Below are 23,809 nucleotides of genomic sequence, written 5' to 3'. Positions count from 1 at the left end.
AAGCTTAGTGACATATAAAACGCGCCGCGTCGCGCTTTTGCCGCGGCCTCATACATATATTTTTATGGCTCATAAGCCAAAAGCAACAACAGCAATAAGATAGAGGTACAAAAACTATTGATTCGCTAAATCTATAGCCTCGCCTAGTCAAGTCTACAGCGCCGACAGCCAACCAAACTGCCGCCGCGCAAGCCCACCCGCCCGCGCTAACCTATGCGCAGTCTCTCAGCCCATACATTCACCATGACGCTCGCCGCGCATCAACGTCACCACCCATTCACTTTTATTTTTATGTATTCCTTTTCTATTTGTTGCACTCAAAGTGCCAGGCAACGCGCTAGCCAGTTGATCACTTTATTCGTCGTGGCTGCGAGTCACGTCACGCCATGCCACACAGCCACAGCACAAACGCCATTGCAATGCAAGAGCGCAAAAAAAGAAGCGAAAAAGGAAAGGAAAAGTCTCCGTAGCCGGGACCCCACACGCGCTTGCCACTACACGCTGCAGCAGCGCGCCACACTAGCAAACCGCGCGGCTTAGGCCACACCGGGCGTCTTAGACATGTGGACGTCCCACGGTTTGCTAGCCGCACTAGAGCTGCCTGACTGGTTGGTTGGCTGGTTTTTGTTATTGTCGCGTTGGTCGCTTGGGCCTCAAAGCTATTTTTGCTTATTGCTGGCCTACCATTGTTACAACGCGACGGCAAAAGCGGCGACAGCGTCATGATACCGCGCGAAAGCCGTCGCCACGCCATTATTAACTGCCGCGCAGTGTTGCGGTTAATGTCTTTGGCAGCTTGGTTTCTTTTCTATTTGAGTTGGATTACAAAAAAGTCAAGGTGGTGGCCTAGCGCGGCTAGCTGTTGGTGCTTGGCGAGCGCCATTTTGTTGCAAGTTGAATTTCATGTAATGCAAGGCTTTAGTAGTTTTATTGACAGGTCAGTCTGTGAGGTATTTACTAGGAATTGTACAAATTTTCTCGATTCCAAAGCTCATTTCTTAATTTTGAAAATTTTTAATTACGATATTTTCCGAAATTTTTGGAATTATTAATTTTTTATTTTAAAAATATACATTTAAAAAAAATGCAAAAACAAAATTTTGGAAATGAAAAAAAAGTAAATAAACATTTCAAAATTTTATTCCTTTTTTGTATTATTTTAATATTTTGTCCTAAAATGTTGAATAAGTAAATTTTTTTTCTTAAAGTTTTCCCAAATTTAATTTTTTTCCGATATTTTTATATGTTACTAACTTAACCTGGCATATGTATAAAAATTATAAAAATAAAATTTCGGCAATAATTTTATTCCGTTGTATTTTCTAATTTTTGCAATTTAATTTTTTTACATAATTTAAATTAAATATTGTGATGTGGTAAATTTTGTAGTATTGTCAATTATAAAATTTGTTTAATTTTAATTAATTTATTCTTAATTTTTTTTAAATTAAATTAATTTTTTTTAATTACATTTAATTTTTTTTAATTATATTTAACTATTTTAATTTAATTTAATTTTTTTTCTTTTATAATTTTGTTACATTTTCATCTAGTCTTGTTTTTGGATTTCTTCTTAATGGATTTGTTCCTAATTAATAATTTTTAACTATGTTACAAAATAATTTGTTTCATATTTTAAATTAAATATTCTGCAAATTCTATAATTTTTTTAAATTAAATTAATTAATTCTTAATTTTATTTTATTTAATTTTTAAATTTAATTTAATTTCTTTTTAAATTTTTTAAGTTATGTTTTCATATAATATTTCTTTCTTATAAAAATTAAGAAATTTTCTATAATAGTTTTGTTTAAATATTGTGGCAAATTTTGTATAATTTTAATTATAATTTTTTTATTTTAATTAGTTGATTCTTAATTCTATTTTATTCAACTTATTTATTAAATTAATTTTTTAAATTTTTTAAATTATATTTAATTTTTTTAATTTCTTTTAATTTTTTCAAAATTTGTTTCATTTAATAACACAATAAATGCATAATTTTGCTTTCTTATAAAAATAAAATTTTCTATAATAATTTTGTTCCATTGTAATTCTAATTATTAATTTTTAACTAATTTTGAAAATTAATTTTCTCATAATATTCTGGAAAATTTTTATTTATTTCTTAATTATGATTATTTTAATTTAAACAAATTAAATTAAATTTCATTTAATTTCCTTTAATTCTATTTATTTTCACATAATTTTCATTTCTTATAAAACTAAAATTTTTATAATTATTTTATTCCGTTGCACTAATAATTGATAGATTTTAAGTATTTTTGCGAACTTTATTTTTTTCATAATTTTAAATAAATATTTTTTTTAATTATAGTTTAATTTTTTTTTAATTTTGTTTTAATTTTTAAATTAAATAAATTTTTTAATTAAATTATTATTTTTTCTATTTTAAGTTTAATGCTTATAATTGATATTAATTTGTTTTAATTTTTATAATTTTTTTTTTTACAGTAATTATTTTTTTATTTTAATTAAATTTGCTTATTTCAATTCAAATTTAATTTTTTTAATTTTAATTTAATTTTTGTAATTGTAACTTAAATTAATTTGATTTTTTTCTTTAATTTTAATTTTTTAAATAATTATAATTTTTTTATCTTTTATATTATTTTTCTCTTTCCAACTGTTGAATAAGCCTCCAACAACAAATAATATTAACTGTTGTCATTTATTCTGCATCAATACGAAGCCATTTTTTATTGCATGTAATTTTTATCAGCCACTTAATCGCACATTCATTAAGAGCTACACGACTGCACGGCAGCGGGGCGCGGCGCCGGTGCCATCCTCGCCACAGCTCACTAAACTTCGTGTAGCTCTTAAAATGCTTTGGAGGCGTTTAAAAAACTAAAAATAAAATAAAAAGCCAACAACAAGAAAAAATGTTGTGCGACAACATGTGAGCAACTAGTGTGTGTGTGGCAGGCAAAAATAAAAATAAAAAAATGCAAAAAAATAACAAAATTAAAAATACTTAAAAAAAATTTTATAAAAAATTAAAATAATTAAATAAATTTAAAAAAATTAACAAAAATAAAAATTAATTAAAAAAAAATTAAAATATAAAAAATTAAAAATAATTTAACAAAAAATTTAAAAAGAAATATTTTTTTAATTAAAAAAAGTTGAAAAAAAAATAAAAAAAAGTATTAAAAGCTTGAGCGGTTGCGCGCCTGCTGACTAATTAACATTTCTGCTCCAACAAGGAAACATTGAAAAATAAAATAAAAAAACAGGGTGGACAAGTTAAATTGCTCGTGCTGAGCAACCACATAATACACACACACACTCACACACAATTGGGTCATCACTTCATTTGCACGCCTTCGCGTCAACGCTGGCGATGACATTATTTAGCGAAAGCGTTAAATTATCAAGGCGAGACAGGTTCGTGAGGAGCTTACGCCGTGTGGACCGCCATGTAGCTGGACCGTGCGAAACCGGCATTCCTGACGGCCAAAGTGGCAGCAACACATACAGACGCAGGGTGTGCATATGCATGGCGTGTGAATGCGGGCGGTCCATTGGCGAGATATACATACATATATAAATATATATATATGTACAATATTTAATAAATTTACGCTGGCGAAGGTGAGCCGTTATTGCTGCTGATATACAGACACACATATGTATATACATTTATACGCTTGTATGTGTGTATATTGCCCGTGTGGCAGCCTTCAGCGCAGCTTCAATTGAGTTAACTCGAACTCATATAAACTGCGGCGACGACTAATTATGGGATTACGTGTTCATTGGTCATTTTTTTCCACCGAAATGTGGCACCAATTATCATGCATACATACATACACAAAATTATACATACACCAAAACAGTAGGTGCCATTTAGGTAGAAGAAAAAGAACAAAGCAAAAATAGGAAAACGAATCATAATCAACCTAATAATTCATTGTCCTGTACGGTTTATGGTTTTCCTTAAATTGTTTTTCTAAAACTTTTTTTCGTGCCACAAGTGATGGATAACATAGTATTTAGCGGTAAATAAGCGGTGTGTGCAGAAAAACATACAGCTATAAATAAAATTCTAACAAAAAACGAAGGGACTACTAAATTACTGCATAAGAGCGAAAGAACAGTGGGACAATTATGACCAAAAATTGCAAAAAATGTTTGTTTTTAATTTTTTCTATTGAAATCAGATAATTTAGACGATTTTTAAGTAAAAAATGTATGAAATCAAGTTTTGACTGGAGTAAAAAATAAGTTACAGTGGTATAATACGAACCAAAAAGTGCAAAAAAAAATATTTTATTTAAATTTTTCATTAAAAATAGCATAGGCACATGATTTTTAATTAAACAAAATATATTAACTAAACCTTTGACTTAAAAAAGAAGTAAGGTACAGTGGTCAACACCCGAGAAAGAGTGCACAAAATAATTTTTTTTGTTGCTAAAATTAGAGCTCAGTACAAATAAAACTATTAAGGCCATCTGTTTTAAGGTCGAAATAGTACTGTAGAGCTTTATAAAGCTTTTGAAAGCTTTCACTCTTTAAGTACTAACACTTTATTTGAATAAGAAATTTTTGCTGAGTAAGTAAACCGGCGATATGTGAACTCAAACAAAGCCCGTTTATAAAGCTCTCCAAAAAGCCTTAAGCACTTTTCGAATATGCACTGTCAGTAATACGGCATTTTGCAGTACTTCATAGTACTGTACCACGCCCTAAAATAGTAAGAGTGCCTCATAGTACCACATCCTAAAATAGAAGGAACGAAAGTTCTATAACAAAAGCTTCAATAAAGTAAAAGCTCAAAAGCTTTTGACTGATCTCGCAATCTTACTGCCAAAGCTCTCTCTTTAAAAATAATAAACTTTCGATTTAATAACAAAATTGGTGTCTGTAGTAAATAAATCAGCGTTACCTAATATAAACTAAATCAATTCAAACAGTTTTTAAAAAAGCTTTAAGCGCTTTTTAAATCTTTAAAATCATTATTTGTTTCCAGCACTTCACACCACCCTACGCTTAAAAATAGTAAGATTGAATGTTCCATATTATAAGTTTTAATAAATGAAAGCGCAAAAGCTTTGTAGTGATTTTGCATAAAAGCTCTTTTTTTAAATACAATAGACCAATATTAGAGCCTATATGACTAAGTAGAACAGAAAAATTAAAGTTACGTTATGACTTAAGCTTTTCAAAAAGCTTTAAGCACTTTTAAATCCTTCGAAAAAATCATTTTTCCAGTACTTCATAATTATATGCCTACAAGTGACCGAAAACTCTATATTAAAATTTTGTATAAAATGAAAGCTCAAAAGCTTCATACGGATTTTTAAAGTTCTCTTTAAATAATTAAATCAATATTAGTGCTTTTTAAAGTTATATGATATACCAATCTTAGAGCTAGAACGACTCAAAGCTAACTTGTAGATATTTATAAAGTGAAAGCTCAAAAGCTCTCTAGATATCAGCAGGTATCTATTGAGCAAAGGCTCGAAAATTATTTTTGAAAGTTTTTTAAAAATTACTATGAAATGCAGCAGAAAGCTTTCATTTTTGATAGTGTAGTTTTGAAGAAGCTTTATAAAAACTTTCAAAAATTTTTGTAACAGTAATTTGTTGTACTGGGGACTTGATACTCACACTTAAAGAGATTCTAAGTCTGAATAATTATAAGTGTCATTTAATTTTTCGAAGTTCTCTTCTGCTCTGTACCCTCACAGACAACTTTCTTCACCCGGAACCCCCTACTTATAATTTCTAACCCCTATTTATGACCGCACCTTACAGCAAGCCAACACAGTACATATGTACATACACACACATTCATATTTATTAGCCTGAGAACCGACAGCAAACCGACTGCGCGCCTCCTTAGAGTACACGGTACGTCAGGATAATTGCCGGTTAGCCATGGTGCGCGCGATTTCGCTGATGATTTGTTGGCGCCAGGCGTGCGCGCATATAATCCCAACACACAAGCGCTCAAGTAGCGGTCGATTTCGAGAGCTTGTTTGCTTTGCCAACTACTTACTACCGATTGCTCACAGGCAGCGCGCTGCAACACTAGTTAAATACAACTGTTTTTGTTGTTGTTGCAGGTAGTTATAGGGTTATATTTGTGTATGCAACATGCTGATGAGTCGCGACTCCGCACACAAGCATGCAATGAGCCATCTCCGGAACGCGAGCACAGCATCCTCAATGTGTTTGTATGTATGCATGTGTGTGTTGCATGCTTCGTCGTCTGTCTTGTGCGCTTGTCCGTCCAGTTGTTAGCTCGTTTCGTGTATGATTAACAAGCGTGTTGAGTGTTGGGCGGTCCCGACGACGACGGCGCTGATGACGATGCTGGCGACGATGGTGGTGCTGGCGTCGCCGTTATTGCTGCTGTTGTTGTTGCCGCGTCCGTTGCTGATTCTAATTTGCCTGGTGATTTATTGAAATCAAATGCCAAACAAGGCGCCAACAACCAAAAATGCTGAAGCACAGCCAAACGTGAAGCGTTCGAGTTGATGTGGCAACAACAACTTCAGCAAAAAACAACAACAGTTTGCAATAAGCACATTTGTACGCGACACGTCTTACCAAAAACGGTGCGGTCCGGCGAACACGATTTGTTTATGTACACAAAGAGAGCAAAAGCGCTTTGCAAATTAAGACAAATCGATCAGACCGATGATTAACCTTTGCTGTTAAAGCTCACTGCTGCTTGTTATTTGTTCATTTGTTGTTTGCCTGTAGCGCCACCCTTTTTTGGCAATGTTCAACGCTTACGCTCAACTAAATTTCGATTTGAGTTACGGTGAGTCACAAAGGTGGTTTAGTTATAGTCAGAACTTTTAGATTGCTAAGAAAGCTTGAAAGCTCCTTAGGCTTATTTATTATTTAAAAACAGTTGCTTGACAATAGTATTAATGCAATAGTGTCACCAAGGTCCTTTAGTTATAGTCCAAGCTTTTAGATTGCTTAGAAAGCTTCAAAGCCGAGTTAAAAAACTACAACAGCTTGAATGTATTGTAGTACTATAACATTTGGGACACAAAGGTAGTAAATTTAAGCTCGAAACTTAAATATTGCTTGAAAAGCTCTAAAGCCCCTAGGCCAAGTTAAAGTTTTTCCACTAATTTTCGCGTTTTACATATTCGAGAATTGCTTATGCTATAAGTTTTATAACTAATTTTTCCGAAGAATGCACAAAACGCTTTCTCAACTAAAAGCTCTCATAATTTATTCCACTAACAGAGCTATCATTAAAAACATTCAACAAGACCTTTTAAAAACTCAATATAGTTTATAAAAATGCATGAAAGCTTTGTAAAAAGCTCATTAAAAATTCTTTGAAGTTTCTAAAAAGTGTGTTAGAGCTTTGCAAAAAGATCACTCAAGTTTTCTTAAGCTTATTAAAGTTCGATAAAGCCTACAAGCCATGTACATATATACTGGAACTAAGTCGACAGACGAATGAAATGAGTGAGTTCAATCAATCATTTTTTTTTTCATTTTGTAAAAGCTTAATAGCTGCGAAACTTTGCCGAGCTTTTTTAGCAAAAGTTTTCAGTCTACGATGTTTTTACAAATAATCGTTTTGGTTTACTTACACAAATTTTACTACATTTTATGAAAGCTCAATAGGCTTAAAGCTTTTATGAGCTTTTAAAAAAAAAATGTAAGCAATATTAAACCAAACTCAGTCCACAGTGCAAGCCATGAGCTTGGAATTTACATATTTCTATGCATTTATCTCATTGGTTGTCAACTATTATAACTATTATTGCGCGATTTGAACATTGGAGACCGACATTTTTATGACTTTTCTTACAACTGTTGTTTTTATTGTTGTAGAACAACTAAGCTGTGCATATTTGCCATTTACTCGCATAAATATTTTTTATTTCAACATTTACATGACAATTATTTGCCTTTATTACTTGCCTGAATGTCAATGTGCAACTACTTTTTTGTAATTATTGTTGTTGTTGTCACCGATGTTAACATTGTCATTGCATTAATTACTACAACTGGCGGGAGCAACATGCAATCCGACAGCAATAACGCGTTATAAAATGAAACAACTGTTATTAAAATGAAAATTAAATAATTTTTCCTATGACAGTGTTGCCATATTTGTAATATTTATATGCAAACAAACACGATGCGATTGAAATATGCCATGTTGTTGTTATTCAGCTTAGAAAAAAAATGTCACTATATTTTTATTAAGGTAAAAATGATAAAGTTGTGTAATTAAAAATTAAAACTGACAGCAAAAATGTGGCAATAAACATTGAGCAAATGTTGAATGGCGACAGCCAAGCGTATTGAATAGTTGATTGAAAGATTTGTGTAACTGCAAGAGCATATGATATTAATAAATAAATATCAATATGACGGTTGAGAGTGAGTTAAAGAAAAGGAGAAAAGCGAGCAATCGCGACAAGAAAGGCCGAAAAGAGAGCTTTTAGGCCAAATAAATATATGCAAGTCTGTATATATACTTATTTCGTTTAAATAACGCACAAAAATTATTTATACCAAATCTATGAGAGTGGCGAAACGAACGCACAACTGGTATAAATCGTATAAATTGGTATAGTTAAAAAATAGATAAATGTGGGTCTCTATATAAATTTTTTTCCTTCAAATAATGCACAAAATTTATTTATACCAAATCTATGAGAGTGGCGAAACGCACAACTGGAATAAATCGTATAAATTTGTATAATCATAAACATTGAAAATATTAATCTCTTAAGGTACTTTTTTAGGTAACATTAACGGTTTTCTTTTATTTGTGAAACTCTAAAAAAAGGTGAAGCGAAGAAACAATTGGTATAAAACTAAGAAACTGGTATAAACAAAAAGTAATATAAAATTACGTGTTTAAACCACTTTACTACAACTTTTGTTAAGCTTTTTAAGTAAAATTAATCGAATAAGCAACTGGTATAAAACTAAAGTATCCGTATAAATCGATACTTAAATACAAAAAGCAAGCATTTAAACTACTTTAAAGAAAGCCGAGTCGATTTTGATTTGTCAAAAAAAAAAAAACAAGTGGTTCGTAACCAACATAGATTTGGTATAAAACCAAGATACTGGTATAAACACAAAGTAATATAAAATTACGTAGTTAAACCACTTTACTACAACTTTTGTTAGCTTTTTAAGTAAACTTAATCGAATGAGCAACTGGTATAAAACTAAAATATCGGTATAAATTGATATTAATTACCAAAACCACTTAACAGAAATTTTTATACGAGCCGATTTTTATTTGTCAAAAAAATCAAGTAGTTCGTAGCGAACAAACATTTGGTATAAAACCAAGATACTGGTATAAACAAAAGTGACAGAAAATAAGCGGCTTAACCACTTTCTTGCATAATATACATTTTTTACTTGCGATTTGCTAAAATTTAGAGAGTGTCGAATCGAACAAGCAACTGGTATAAATCATTTAGATTGGCATCAAAAATGCAAAACCACCACTTATGCTGATTTTTAACCCATATATTGTTGTTGCTTTGAATTGTCGATTCAAAGACATCTCTTTCGGTATATTATTGTATATTTACCACAACAACAGTTTCTGCAACGAAGTAGTGATTTAGTTGCCAGCTGAATTATTTTGGCAGTAAGGCGTTAGTATGTTATTACAACAACAACAAGCTAATGCTTGCGCCTGCTTATGCACATATGACTTTACATGCAAATCTGAAATTGCATGCAACACCAAATGTGGCATGCAAGCATCCAACGCCAACTTGTACGCTTTTGCTTAAACTTGTTCCTAATATCACATACTAAATTCATATGGACACATGCGATTACTTATCGGAATGCCTGTGAGTAAAGAATGTGAACATTTCTGCCGCCTAACGGTTATAAATAATTGGCAATTCATTGCTCTTGTCAGTTGGCATTAGCAAAGAAATACAGAAAGAGGGAGAAAAGATGAAACGTTAGTACAAAGAAAAAAAGCTTTTGTGAAATTTTCACAATAGTATCATTGATTTTAAATCTAAATTTTGAAGAAATTAAAAAAAAAATTAGAGGGTCAAAAAACAATTTTTTAAAAAAATTATAATCATAAAAAGTAATTAAAATTAAAAAAAAAAATTAAATAAATTTTTTAATTAATTTAAGCAAAAATTAGAAACAATAATTTGTCTAATAAAATAATTTAAAAAATTAATGAAATTAAATCCAAAAATTAAGTAATTAATTAATTATTAATAATAAACAATTATATTAAAAAATTTTTAACAAAGTTTTAAAATATTTTTAAATTTTAAAAAATTTAAAAAAATTAAAAGAGTTAATAAAATTAAAAACAAAATAACTAAATTTTTTAATAATTTTGTTAATTTTAATTAATATTTTTATAATAGAATTTTTATTTTTCTCAAGCAAAAATTAGAAATAAATATTTATCTATTAAAATAATTTGAAAAAAATTACTAAAATTAAGTAATTAAATAATAATAAAGAATTAAATTAAAGATAATTATAAAAAATTAAACTCATAATGAGTATAAAAATTTTTAAATAATTTTTGTAGATTAATATTTTTTTAAATTTTATATTTCATAAGCTCTTCCCCCCTTCACTTGCAATTTGGTTTACAAGAATTTTTTCTCCTAGAAATTGTTTCGAAAAGTACTAATTTTATATATATATTCTGTTTTCCTTCCAGACGATACTCAATTCAATGCATAAATACCAGCCACGTTTCCATTTGGTGCGAGCCAATGACATACTCAAGCTGCCGTACTCAACATTTCGGACGTATGTTTTCAAGGAGACGGAATTTATAGCCGTTACAGCATATCAAAATGAGAAGGTAAGAGAAAATTTTAAGATTATGGACAAAGAAAGCTAGCATAAGCCCTAGAAATATTAACAGAAAAAAACAATTTTTTGGGTTTCTTAAAAAAATATTATAAATTTATGAAAAAAAATAAAAAATTTCAACTGAAAAAATATAATTTGAAATAATTTTTATGAAAAAATATTTTATTAATTTTGTTTAACAAAAAATATTTTTATTGCATATAGTCGTAGTAGTAGTTAAAAAATATTCTATTTTTTTAAATATTCACAATTTTTTATTTTTAAATATTAAATTTTTTTTTATAAAATATTAAAAAATTTTATCACGAAACTTTCAAATTTTAAAATTAAAAAAAACAATAAAAATTATTAAATTTCTTTTTAAACGATATTCAAAATTTTAATAATAATAGTTAAAAAAATTAAATTTAAAGAATAAAAACATAATGTAAAATTTTAATAAAATCAGTATATGTAAAAACTTAACTTAGCGTAACATAAGAAGACTTAACTTTAACATAACATAACTGTAAAGTAAGAAAACTTAACATAACGTAACATAAATGTAAGTTCAGAACACCTAACTTACCATAACCTCACTTAAACATATGAAAGCTTAACTTAGCATAACATAACTGAAACTTACAAAAACTTAACTTAGTATAACATAACTGCAACACAAGAAAGTCAAGTCAAGTTATAGTTTCTTAACTTTATATTATGTTATGTTAAGTTAAGTTTAAGTTTAAGTTATGTTATAACTAAGCACAAGAGCCCATAATATGGCATAGAATAGCAGTAATGTAAAGAAACTTAACTTGGCATAGCATAACTGTAGGATAAGAAACAGCACAACTATTCTTCTTAAAACCCATTGAAATAAATTTATTTATTCTAAAATTAATCAAATCATGACTATAAACTAATAATCCATCGCTCTCTCTCTCTCCGTCTTACAGATTACTCAATTAAAAATCGATAACAATCCCTTTGCGAAGGGCTTTCGTGATACCGGCGCTGGCAAGCGGGAAAAGAAGTAAGTATCACTAAAGTTTTGTGCTAGAGAATTAACAACAAACAAATAAATATTTAAGTAAAAGTTAGTCCACCGCAAATTGAGTTGCCAGAAATGCTGAACAAATGACGAAATTTCTTCGGAACTACGCCCCTTTCACAGGCGACCGCTATCCTCACTAAGCACACAAACTGACTTTTCTATTAAATGCGCTGTCAAAGCAATGACAATGCAAGTTTGAGTGCGACTCTGCGCGTGTCAGCGGCAAAATGACAGGCGCTTTCATGCAGCCCTGGACGCTGCCCCGCGCTGGGAAGCTCTGGTCGAGGCGCAGTAGTTTAATAGTGCTTTCAATGCACTGACAAGCGGCGGTTGCAATTTGGGTGAAATCGAATGACAACAACAGTCACGATGATTGCTCATTTACGCGGCACGCCAAGCCAAGTGTCTTCGCTTGTCTGCGCTTGCACGGAGTCGCACGCTGTGCCACTGTAAATGATATATTCACGGCAATTTCTTAATACCTCCATTGATATTTATGTGAATTTATGTGAAAGTGGGCGTCAACTTTTGGCCAACACGGCGAGTTTGACTGGTTGACTGCTGTTGGCTGCTTGCTGTGGCGTTGGCGACTTTTTTCGTGCTAGTTGCAACGGTAGTTTGGCTGTCTGTCGTCTGCTTGACAACCTGGCACGCGAAATCTGTGTTTGAGCTTTGAGGCGTTACCAATGTTTATTGAGTTGTCATTTTTGTATGCGATGAAACCGAAAATCATGACAGTTGACAGCTGATAGCACGCCCACAATGATGACAATTGAAAGAGAGAGGAGAAGCGAGGTGTTAGAGTGGAGATAAGAAACAGAAAGGGATTTTTGAAGCGTTGAAATCATTTCTGTTTGTTGGGCTTCCAAATTGAATACTTTGGAACAGGTGGGAATGGAAGAGCGAGCAACTGAATGACGGAGTTTGAGACATTTTTGAATTACACAGTATTTTGAAGCATTATGTCCAAGTTTCAACCGTTTTTGTTCAATTCATTTTTGCAAAAAATTTTAGACAAATTTTATTAATTTCAAAAATTTTAAAAATTTAATATTTTTAGAGAAGAGTTTTCAAAATTTTATTCAATAATTTTTTTTTTTTAATTTTAATATATTTTTGCAAAAATTTTTAGATAAATATTTTGTTTTAAAAGTTTTTAAATAAATTTTTTTTTTTAATGTTTAATTATGATCTTTTATTTTCAAAAATTGTTGTGAATTCAAAAGTTTGTAAAATATTGAAAACTAACTTTTATTAAAATTAATATTTTCTGTCCGAAAACATTCTTTTGAAATTTAAAATTTTTTAAGAAAAAGTTTCAAATGTTTCCAAAATTTTGTTGAAATAAGTTTTTAATTTTACAAAAAATTTTAGATACATTTTTTAATTTAAAAATTTTTGATACAGTTTTTTTTATTATAAAACTTTTCAATTTATTTTTTTCTTTTAAAAATTTTTAATATTTTTTTATTTCAAAATTTTTAAAAATTTAATATTTTTAGAGAAAAGTTTTCAAAATTTTATTCAATATTTTTTTTTTAATTTTTGAGAGTTTAATTTAGTTTTGCAAAAATTTTTGGATAAATTTTTTAATTTAAAAATTTTTAAATAATTTTTTTATTTTAAAATGTTTAATTATAATCTTTCATTTTGAAAAATTGTTGTGAATTCAAAAGTTTGAAAATATTAAAAACTAATTTTTATTAATATTTTCTGTTCTAAGAAATTACAATCAAATTAAAAATTTTGCAGAAAAATTTTCAAATGTTTTTCAAAATTTTGTTCGAATAATTTTTTATTTTTTTTTTTGTTTTTACGAAAATTTTCAGACATTTTTTTTGTTGTTTTAAAATTTTTAATATTATATATTTCATTTTTTATATTTTTAAATTGAAAAAAATCTTCTGAATTCAAAATTTTTAAAATATTGAAACTAGTTTTAATTAATTTCGTAAACAATCTTTTAAAATGTAAAATTTTTAGAAAAAATTTTCAAATATTTTTCAAATATTTTTCAAAATTTTTTGAAAAAGTTTTTAAATTTGTTTATTTTTGAAAAAAAAACTTTTAGATGTATGTACATATATTTTTTTTGTTTTAAAAATTTTTAATAAATTTTTTTTTGTTTTAAAATATTAAAAAATTTAACAGAAAATTTTCTAAATTTTGTCGAAACATTTTTTTAATTTTAAATTTTATTAAAAAAAAGAATTAAATTTTTACAATTTCAAGCCTCAGAAAACTACTTATAAATTTCTTGAAAATCTTTCAATACTGGCTATGTATCCTCCACCATTTCGCTAACTTCTGCTCATCACCACAGTCCACCACTCAGCATACGCATTATTGGAAGACTGGTCCTTGGCCTTACTTTTCAACTTAGTATCCCTTACACACACATCCTGAAACATACACATACACCTCAAAATTCTAAAACAAAGATCGAAAAAGCAAATCGATCACAGTATATCCACCAAACCTTGCGATTAACTGACTGCCCACTAATTCGCTGTGACTGAGTAATTGACTGAGCAGTCAGCTGGTGAGCCCTTCACTGGTACACCAGTCAAATTTATAGCGTGACGTTGACCGAAGTCAGAAAATAAGCATATTTACTGACAAGCATTCGTTAGTTCTTCGTGCTGCCTGAGGTCCGAGACTTAAGTTAGCTGTCATACATTTGACTGCTTCCGAGATTTTTTCCGCTACAAATTACGACTGTCATTGCGGCGTTTGTATGCCTGTGCAACTGACGGACTATCTGTCTGCTTGCCTGCGTGACCAACCACTCAACTAAAACTTGCTGACACACAGCCGCTGCTTCCGTCACTCGGGGTGCTTCCGTTCGTTTGCTTTTCGCCACCGAGTGGGTGGTTTCTGATGAGATGCTGCTGGCGCAGACAAATATCTCTACTTCTATATATAAATACAAGTGTTTGTCTGTGTGTGTGTGGAATCAAAAAGTCAAATTTGCAATTGTGCATGTTTGTTGTGGCAGGAAATTAAAATCAATCAATCAACATGGATTTCCGCTTCCTGTCACTCAAGCGCACACACAGCGCATTCCTTAGTTGACTGATTCGCTGCCGTAGGATAATAAGAAAGTAAAAAGGTTGGTGGGAGTGTGGAAACGAGAATATTTTTGTTTCTGTTGTTGTACGTACATAGGTATCACTGCACAATTGATTTTCGGGTCAGCGCAGCGCGTTTGAAGTGATTGAAGGTTTTTATATATTTACTCGCAGATAGTGAATTAGCGAATTTTGAGAAATCGAGGAATCGAAGTAATCAGATAGTAAAAAAAAATTTCGTTTTTTTTTCAGTTAATTGGAAAAAATCAAAAACCTTAATTTATATTTTTTTATAATTTCAAAAAATTTTGAATATTATATTCAATTCAATTCAATGTTTGGCATTTATTATAATTTTTCAAAATTTTAATTAATTAAAAAATTAATTAAATTAGTTAATTAATTTAAAAAATAATTAATTAAAAAAACTAAATTTAATAAATTAAAAAAATTAATTTAATTAATAAAAAATAATTATTTTGAAAATTTTCAAAGTTCAATATTTATAATTTAATTTTTATAATTAATTAAATTTAGTTTTTTGTATGTTTGTTTAATTAATTATTTTTTTAATTAATTAACTAATTTAATTAATTTTTTAATTCATTAAAATTTTGTTAATTAAAAAAACTAAATTTAATTAATTAAAAGAATTAAATTTAATTAATAAAAAACAATAATTATTTTGAAAATTTTCAAGTTCAATATTTATAATTTAATTTTTATAATTAATTAAATTTAGTTTTTTTACTTAACCAAATTAAATTATAAATATTGAGTTTTGAATATTTTCAAAAATTTTTGGTTAATTAAAAAAATTAAATTTAATGAATTAAAAAAATTAAATTATCAATATGTAACTTTGCATATTTTCATTCAGTATTTTTTTAAATTAATTAAATTTAATTTTTTTAATAAAGTTTTTAAATTAATTAACCAAAAATAATTAAAATTAATTTTTTAATTTTTCAAATTAATTATCCAAAAATTAAATTAAATTATTAGTAATTTCATTTAATAAATTAAATTTGAAAAAATATTGTAGAATTCTGGAAACAAAATTTTTGTTCAAATAAAACTTTTTCACTGAAAAAAATTAAAGATTTTTTGCTTCAAGTATCTTATGTACAACTCGCTTTCAACGCTCACCCACAAATTCCCTCAAAACCGCCGAATCGACTTGTAAGTGACTTGTATGTGTCAGCGCTTGACAAGTGTCAGTTGTCAGCTGTCAGTGCGTGCGTGGCGCATCAAAGCGTGCGCTTGCACAACTACACAGGCAATTTTCAACGCCACCAGAGACACTGCTTAGCCACCAGACAATACTTAGCGCTGGAAGCGACCCTCAGCCTGACAAATCACGCGCTGCCGCTGCTGCCACAAGCAATTTGGCTAGATTTGTGGCAATGATAGCGTCAACACAGCCACAAATCAAGCTTTGGGGTTGATAGCAGTACTAATAGAAGCAAGTAGCATAAGATATCGCTAGTGGCGTGAAGGGAGGAAACAAAAATAAACGCAACTCATCAGCTGATGGTTCAATTCTTAAAAGCAGGGCAAGCAAGCAATTGATATACATGTCTGTGGCTGCCACTTAACAAAAAAAATACTTCACTGTCACTACAGCAAATGCGCGTGTATATCGATGTCTCCCAAAAAAAGATATCAAACATGAAAGGCGCTGCAGATCTTATCTTCTTAGACATGCCAATCACTTTACCCCGCAAATTTTGTCGGACAAAGCGCTGAGTCACCCAAACCAAATGGAGAGATATGTTAGGAAGCACACACGCATACAAATTTCCATACACATACACACTCAGATGACTTAGAACACTCGCGGCATATCCTTAATGAATATCCTGCATTAGCGCCACTAAGCGCTCTAAGGCTGTTCACAAGCGCTTTTAAGTGTTTTTCTATTCGGCTATTGTTTGGTACGCGTCATCACTCGTCGACTATGTCTTCCGTGACGTCGGTATCGGATTTCCGGTAATTTTTGATAGAGTAATCAATTGAGTTTGCTACTGGGGAGGGAGGATTGTTGGAGTGGGGAGAATTTTGCTTATATAATAAATAAATTTCATGAAAATTTAAGGAATATAGAAAATTAAATTAAATTAAATTGAATTAAATTAAATTAAATTAAATTAAATTAAATTAAATTGAATTGAATTAAATTAAAGTAAATATTAAAAAAAAATTTTGAAAAAATAAAAAATAATAAAAAAATTAAAAATTTATTTAAAAAAAAAGTTTATAAAAAAAAATTAATTAAAATTATGTTAAAAACAATAACAAGAATAAAATTTTAACTACCGCTGCACCGCAGCTATGATACCCTTCACAAATAAAAAAGTTTTCCTTACAAGATGTCAACATTAAACGATCAGTTTGTATGGCAGCTATATGTTACAGTGGTCCGATGCGAAGAATTTCTTCGAAGTTTGTAGCGTTGGCTTGGAAAACAATCTTTAGGTGGATTCCGTGAAGATATCTCATCAAATAAAAAAGTTTTAGATACAAAGACTTAATTTTGATAGATCAGTTTGTATGGCAGCTATATGCTATAGTAAACCGATCTGAATAATTTCTTCGGAGTTTGTACCGTTGCTTATAATAATAGTACATGCCAAATTCTGTGAAGATATCTCATCAAATAAAAAAGTTTTCCTTACAAGGTGTCAATATTAAACGATCAGTTTATATGGCAGCTATATGCTATAGTAAACCGATCTGAATAATTTCTTGAGGATTTGTACCATTACCTAGAATAATAATCCATGCGAAATTTCGTGTAGATATCTCGTCAAATAAAAAAGTTTTCCATACAAGAACTGGATTCCGATCGTTCAGTTTGTATGGCAGCTATATGCTATAGTGGTCCGATAAAGGCGATTCCAACAAATAAGCAGCTTCTTGGGAAGGAAACGACATGTGCAAAATTTCAGATCGATATATCACATATGGATATCGCTACAAGCTTAAGGACACCATGCTCAGGGTATAAAAATATAAATAAAAAAAAATATAACAATAAAAAATATAAAAACTATTAAATTTATTATCAATATAGAACGAATAAAATTTTATATACATTATATTTGCTTTGAAATGCTTCCGCCATGATCCGTCATTCACCTAAGCACCAATTGCCGTTGCCCTGCTTACCGAGAGTGACATTTAGACACCTAACGCACGGCACTCATTTGCTCGCTGGCGCGAAATGACAACACAAATCCGCTTGTAAAACGCGGCTCAGACGCGCCTAACAGCACACTTACACATACACACAAATACAATCACATACAGACAAATATATGTGGCACATTGCACGAATAACGTGCATGTTGCACGTGTTGCATGTTACTAATATGTTTTGCAAAGCTAACAAACAAACAAAAAAGTACATAAAGAAAATAACTGCAAACACATGAACGCAACAAAATCAAGCGCGTCGGTTGTGCACTAGTATTGCCGGCTTATAGGCGTTGTTGTTATTTGTGGCAACATAGTCTTATAAGTGCATATAACAACAGCATGGCATTGACCGTTGTTTTGCGCAGTGGACGCCACTCTTTTCACTATTATTATACAGTTTTTAGCTACAGCTGACCACTCGGCGTAAATTTCATAAATTTTCACAACACCATAGCATACTTTTAGGATTATAAGCTCATATATTATGAAATAGCCGCTGGCGTTTATTTAAATGTGGCTGATGCTGCTGCTGCTGTGCGAGACAGCTGCAAATATTACTGGCAACAATAACAAGAACAACAACAACAAATTGTCTACACCAAAACAATTGCTGGCATGCATTAAAATTACAAAAAAAAGTTATTTTTGAATGAATTTTCGTGGGTCGAAAATTGAAATTTGCCAACCACAAATAGACCATAAATTTATTTGTGGCACATAGCGGCATATACGTGCTAGATAATTGAAAAATGGCCATAAAATATGCAAAGCATTTCCGTGGCGAATTTTTATTCGCACCCACGCCTTTAGGTATGCTAAGCTAATAAGTGAAAATGCTATAGGGTTACCGCAGAGCATTGAGTGAGGTAAATTGAGAAAGAATACAATTTTATAAAAATAAAATATTAAATTAAAGTAAAAAATATTTTCAAAATTAGGAAAAAATTAGAAAAATTAAAAAAAATTCTAAACAAAATAATTAAATAAAAAATATTATTAACCAATAATTAGATGAAAAAATATGTTAAGTGAGGTAAATTGAGAAAGAATAATTTCCTTTAAATTAAAAAAAGTTGAACTAAATAAAAAAATACTTTAATTTGTGGAAAAAATTATAATAATTAAAAAAAATTAAGCAGGTTGATTAAAAAAAAATTATATATTAAACATATTAATTTAATAAAATAAATAAATTAAACAAATTAAAAGTAATTAAAATAATAATTAAAAATTAAATTTAAAAAATAAAATTTAAAAAATTAAATTTATGACAATTTAATTTCAAATTTTTAAAATACAAATTTAAACAATTTTTTTTTTTTAATTTAAAAAATTAAAAACAAATTTAATTACTAAAGAAGTTTTAAACCTCATTTTCTAATAACAAAAACTTCTAATAATTTAGGAAAACTTAAATTTAATAATTAAAAAATTAAGTAAAGCTTAATTAAATCCATTTACAATTAAGTAAATTTATAGTTTTTACAATTTTTTAAATATACCATTAATAATAATTTGTATAAAAAAATACGTTTTTTATTTGGAAATAATTAAAAAAATTTTATACGTAATTGGAAATAAAAATAAGTTGTATAATTAAGCTGAATGAAAAAAATATTTTAATTAAAATTAACTTTCAAAATAAAAATAAAAACCAAATAATAATTAAATAAAAATTAAAATTAAAAAGTATTAAAATTAAGAAAATTTAAATTCAAGTAAATTAAAATTTCAAATTTAAAATTAAAAAGTATTAAAAATAATAACATTTTCTCATTTTTTCACCTTCTAATACTGAAAACTTCTAATAATATACAAAAAAAAATTTTAAAAATTAAATAAAATTCAAAAAATTAAAAATAACTTAATTATAATTGTAATTGTGTAACAGTTTTTAAAAATACATATATTTAATTATATAAAAAAATATGTTTGTATTTGGAAAAAATTAAAAAAATTAAATAAAATTTTAAATAATTAAGCGGAAAAATAAATAAATTGAATAATTAAATAATTAAACTAAATTAAAAAAAATTAATTTAATTTAATTTTTAAAATTTTTTAAATACGAAAAACATGTATTTAAATTAATTATAATGGAATAAAAAAAAAACAAAAAATTAATCAAACAAAAGTTTTCAACATAATTCCCTAGTATTAAATTTTTTTTAACAATTTAGAAAAAATTCTAAAAATTAAAAAAAAAAATAATTAAATTAAATTTTAAGCTTCTAACATTCAAGATTACTTTGTAATCTTCTGTTGAAGCCGCGCTGGTTGCAGATAAATATTGGTTATGACACGCAAACGATAATTATTACTAAAAAAAACTGTACAACAAATTGACAAAGCACAATTTGGCACGTGCCACAACTGAACCCCTCCCAAAAAATTGCAGCACTACTGCACTGTGCGTGGCAAGAATAAACTAATCACACGAATATTACGGACCTGACTCCATAAACAACTATATTCCTTACAAAAAATACAAATTTTTCTAAAAATACACGCTTAAACGCCTAAAAGCATGCTAAGAAAAACATGTTTTCCCCATTTTCCCTCCCCCTTCCCTAAACACCCGCAATTTAACGAACATGTGTGACGTTTACTCTCAGATTATCGCACAAATTTTCGCCAACGTGCCACATTTAAATTGCGTAAAAGCCTGCAACAAGGCGCAAAGTTGCCAGCGTCAAAGCGGCAAGGCTAGAAAATTGCGCCAAATAAAATTACCAGCCCTTTGATGTGTACGAATGGCAATTTTGTGCGGCCGCGAGCAGCGGGCTGTAGGTGTTTGCTCGCCACTAAATTGGAAACAAAGTGCGGCACGAAAAATAAAAGCTGCCGCCGCCGCCGCATTGAGTCAAGTGTGGCCAGCAACGCCTGGTTTTTTAAGATGCAGCGCGGCCTTAAGGGAGCAAAAACCGACGTGGCTAATAGAAAATTGGCTTATTATGGCGCGTTTTTTCTTTTTCGGCTGCCTCGCTTGGTTGCTTTGTAATTTTCGGCTTTGAGCTGAGACTCTGACGCGCACACACATGCAATTTGTAGCGCACAAGCCTTGGCATAATTGAAAATTTAGCTGCATATGTGTTTGTGTGGGTGTGTGTTGTGTGAAAATTGCGCTAACGTGTTGTGAATTAATTTCTCGGCGTTTGATTGTGGGTTTTTTGCGGTTGATTTGGTGGAAGTTAGAAAATTTAGTTTTTTTTTTGTAAGGCACATTTTTTGTGAAACAATATTTTTTGTTTTTGTTGCAGAATTTCAACATTTTCTATACCATTTTGACATTTATACATTTTGAATATGAGAAGTCAGAGTTTAAAAAAAAATTAAAGAAAAATTAAAAAAAATTTTAAAAAATTAAGAGCAAATATAAATTAAAAAAAAAAAAATTTTAATAGCAAAACATTTGCTAAATATATAAAAATTATTTATTAAAATTAAAATTAAAAGAACTTAATGAATAATTTTAAAAGTATTAATTATTAAAATTAAAAAAATTAGCAAAATTAGAAAAAGAGTTAATTAAAAAAAAAATTAACTAAAAACTAATTAATTAAATTAAGAAAAATTAATAAATAGAATTTAAAAAAATGTTGTAATGCTAAATATATAAAAAAATTAATTACTAAAATAAAAAAAAAATTAATAAACTTTAAAAATATTAATTCATAGAATAAAAAATAATAATTAATAATATTAAAAATAATTTATTAAAAAAATTAAACAATAAGTTAATTTAAAAAATTAAATTAAAAATTAATTAATATAACTAAAAAAATTAACTATTAAATATAATTTAATACAATTTAAAAAAAAATTAAAAAATAGTTAATTATAAAAATAAACAAAGGACTAATTAAAAATTAAAAAACAAATACACAAATTTATGTATTAAAAAGTATTAGGTGAAATAACTACAACAACAAACGTGTTTTTGATATACATACTTTCATATTTTGAAGATAAATAATATAATTTTTTGTAATGCTAAATATGCAAAATTAATTATTAAAATTACAAAAAAATAATTAATAAAATTAAAAAAAAAATAATGAAATAAAAAAACAAAAATAATTAATTGAAAAAATTTTAACAAAAAATTAATTTAAAAAAAATTAAATAAAAAAAATTACAAAAAATAATAATTAATAAAATTTAAAAAAAAAACAAAATAGTGAAATATAAAAAAATAATTAAAAAATAATTAATTGAAAAAATTTTAACAAAAAATTAATTTAAAAAAATTAAATAAAAAGTTTATCAATAATTTAAATTTTATTAATAAGAAAATTAAGTAACTAATATAATTAACAAAAATTAATTGTTAAAAAAAAATTTAATAAAATTTAAAAAAATTAAAAATAAAGTAAAAGCTAATTAAAAATTAAAAAAAAAATTATATAAAAAATTATTAAGAGAAATTACAACAACAACAAACTGCTTTTATTATATAATTTTACAGATAAATAGATATCACAACAGACGGGTCTAACACTATACGATTTACTCGAACCCTAAAATTACAGAAAAATAGAATAGATCATAAAATATAAATTTATACCAACAATTCGACTAACTTTCCGCCAGCAGGAAGCTCTAATATTAGTGCAGTAGTTCATGTAGAGGTTAATTTTGCTTTAGGATAATATTTGTGGACTAAAATTAGAGAAGAGTTTATAAAAAAGAAAGGAAATTCCGACGCATAAGATACACGGCCTCCTTTAGACCCCCTTTTTTTATAGATTTCTGCTTCTAGTCCTACTAGCTTTCGAACTAAATTTCTCGACTAGAGTTTGTACATGTTCTATAGCAGCTGCAACCTTTCACCCACCTCCTCCTCCCCAGAAAGTAAATAAACATCACTATTTTCTGTGCTCCACCACTAACTCCCTTACGTCACTGCCCTATGAGCTGCCAAACTAATTTAATATTAAATCAATTTAAAGCCCATCAGTCACTTAGAAGCCAACACACCAGCCCCGACATCACACCCCCACACCAACCTCTATCAAAACCGTCCGAGACACCCAGCCGACGGATCGTTGCGCGGCACATCCTGTACGTGCGACCCATATTAACCGTAACATGTCTGTTAGCCGTGTGGCATGCAACATTTTTTATTTATTTGTTATTCGGCCATGTGATTACCACACATTATCCAGTAGCTGGGCTGTATAATTTACGAATTATCTAATACGAAAACAAAGGAGAAAAAAAAATCGAAAAAAATGCAACTTCTTTCTAAGGCGCGAAGCCCGCAAATTTCTCCTTCTTACTCTTCTTATGACTAAGACATGTGTCTTCATTGTGGCTTTGAATGCGCGCAAATTGCTTTGTGTGGGCGGCATATTTACACTTTTTATTATGTGTGGCAAGCATCAACCAGGGTTGTTGTTGTTGTTTGTAGGTATTTTTGGGTTGCTGGGAGGGCTGTTAGCGCTTGGTGGGTGTCTTAAGCGCTTTAAGCTGGTAGTTTTTGGCAAAGGCATGCAATATAACGGCATTTGGGCGCACGGCAATACCCACAATTTGCAATTTTCATTTAAATTGTGCGAAATTGTTTTACAATAAGCCGATTATAGCCTGCCGCTTGGCTTGTGATTAGTGATTATTGCTGTTTTTATTGCTGCCAAGACATTTT

The 23,809-nt window shown here is 28.9% G+C and overlaps 1 protein-coding gene across 7 annotated transcripts in view; it reads left to right on the top strand.

Moving 5' to 3' along the window:
* Nucleotides 1–23,809, top strand: part of LOC126760554 (optomotor-blind protein) — a 279,713-nt gene that overhangs the window by 243,768 nt on the left and 12,136 nt on the right. For all 7 annotated transcript variants that reach the window (XM_050476267.1, XM_050476262.1, XM_050476265.1 and 4 more), the window contains 2 exons: nucleotides 10,697–10,843; nucleotides 11,793–11,869. In XM_050476267.1, the coding sequence (XP_050332224.1) occupies nucleotides 10,697–10,843; nucleotides 11,793–11,869 (224 nt within the window). The remainder of the gene's footprint in view (nucleotides 1–10,696; nucleotides 10,844–11,792; nucleotides 11,870–23,809) is intronic.

This window comes from Bactrocera neohumeralis, chromosome 5 (assembly GCF_024586455.1).
Source record: "Bactrocera neohumeralis isolate Rockhampton chromosome 5, APGP_CSIRO_Bneo_wtdbg2-racon-allhic-juicebox.fasta_v2, whole genome shotgun sequence".
NCBI classification, from domain to species: domain Eukaryota; kingdom Metazoa; phylum Arthropoda; class Insecta; order Diptera; family Tephritidae; genus Bactrocera; species Bactrocera neohumeralis.
The sequence above is the reverse complement of the archived record's forward strand: the minus strand, read 5'-3'. Positions and strand labels throughout refer to the sequence as shown.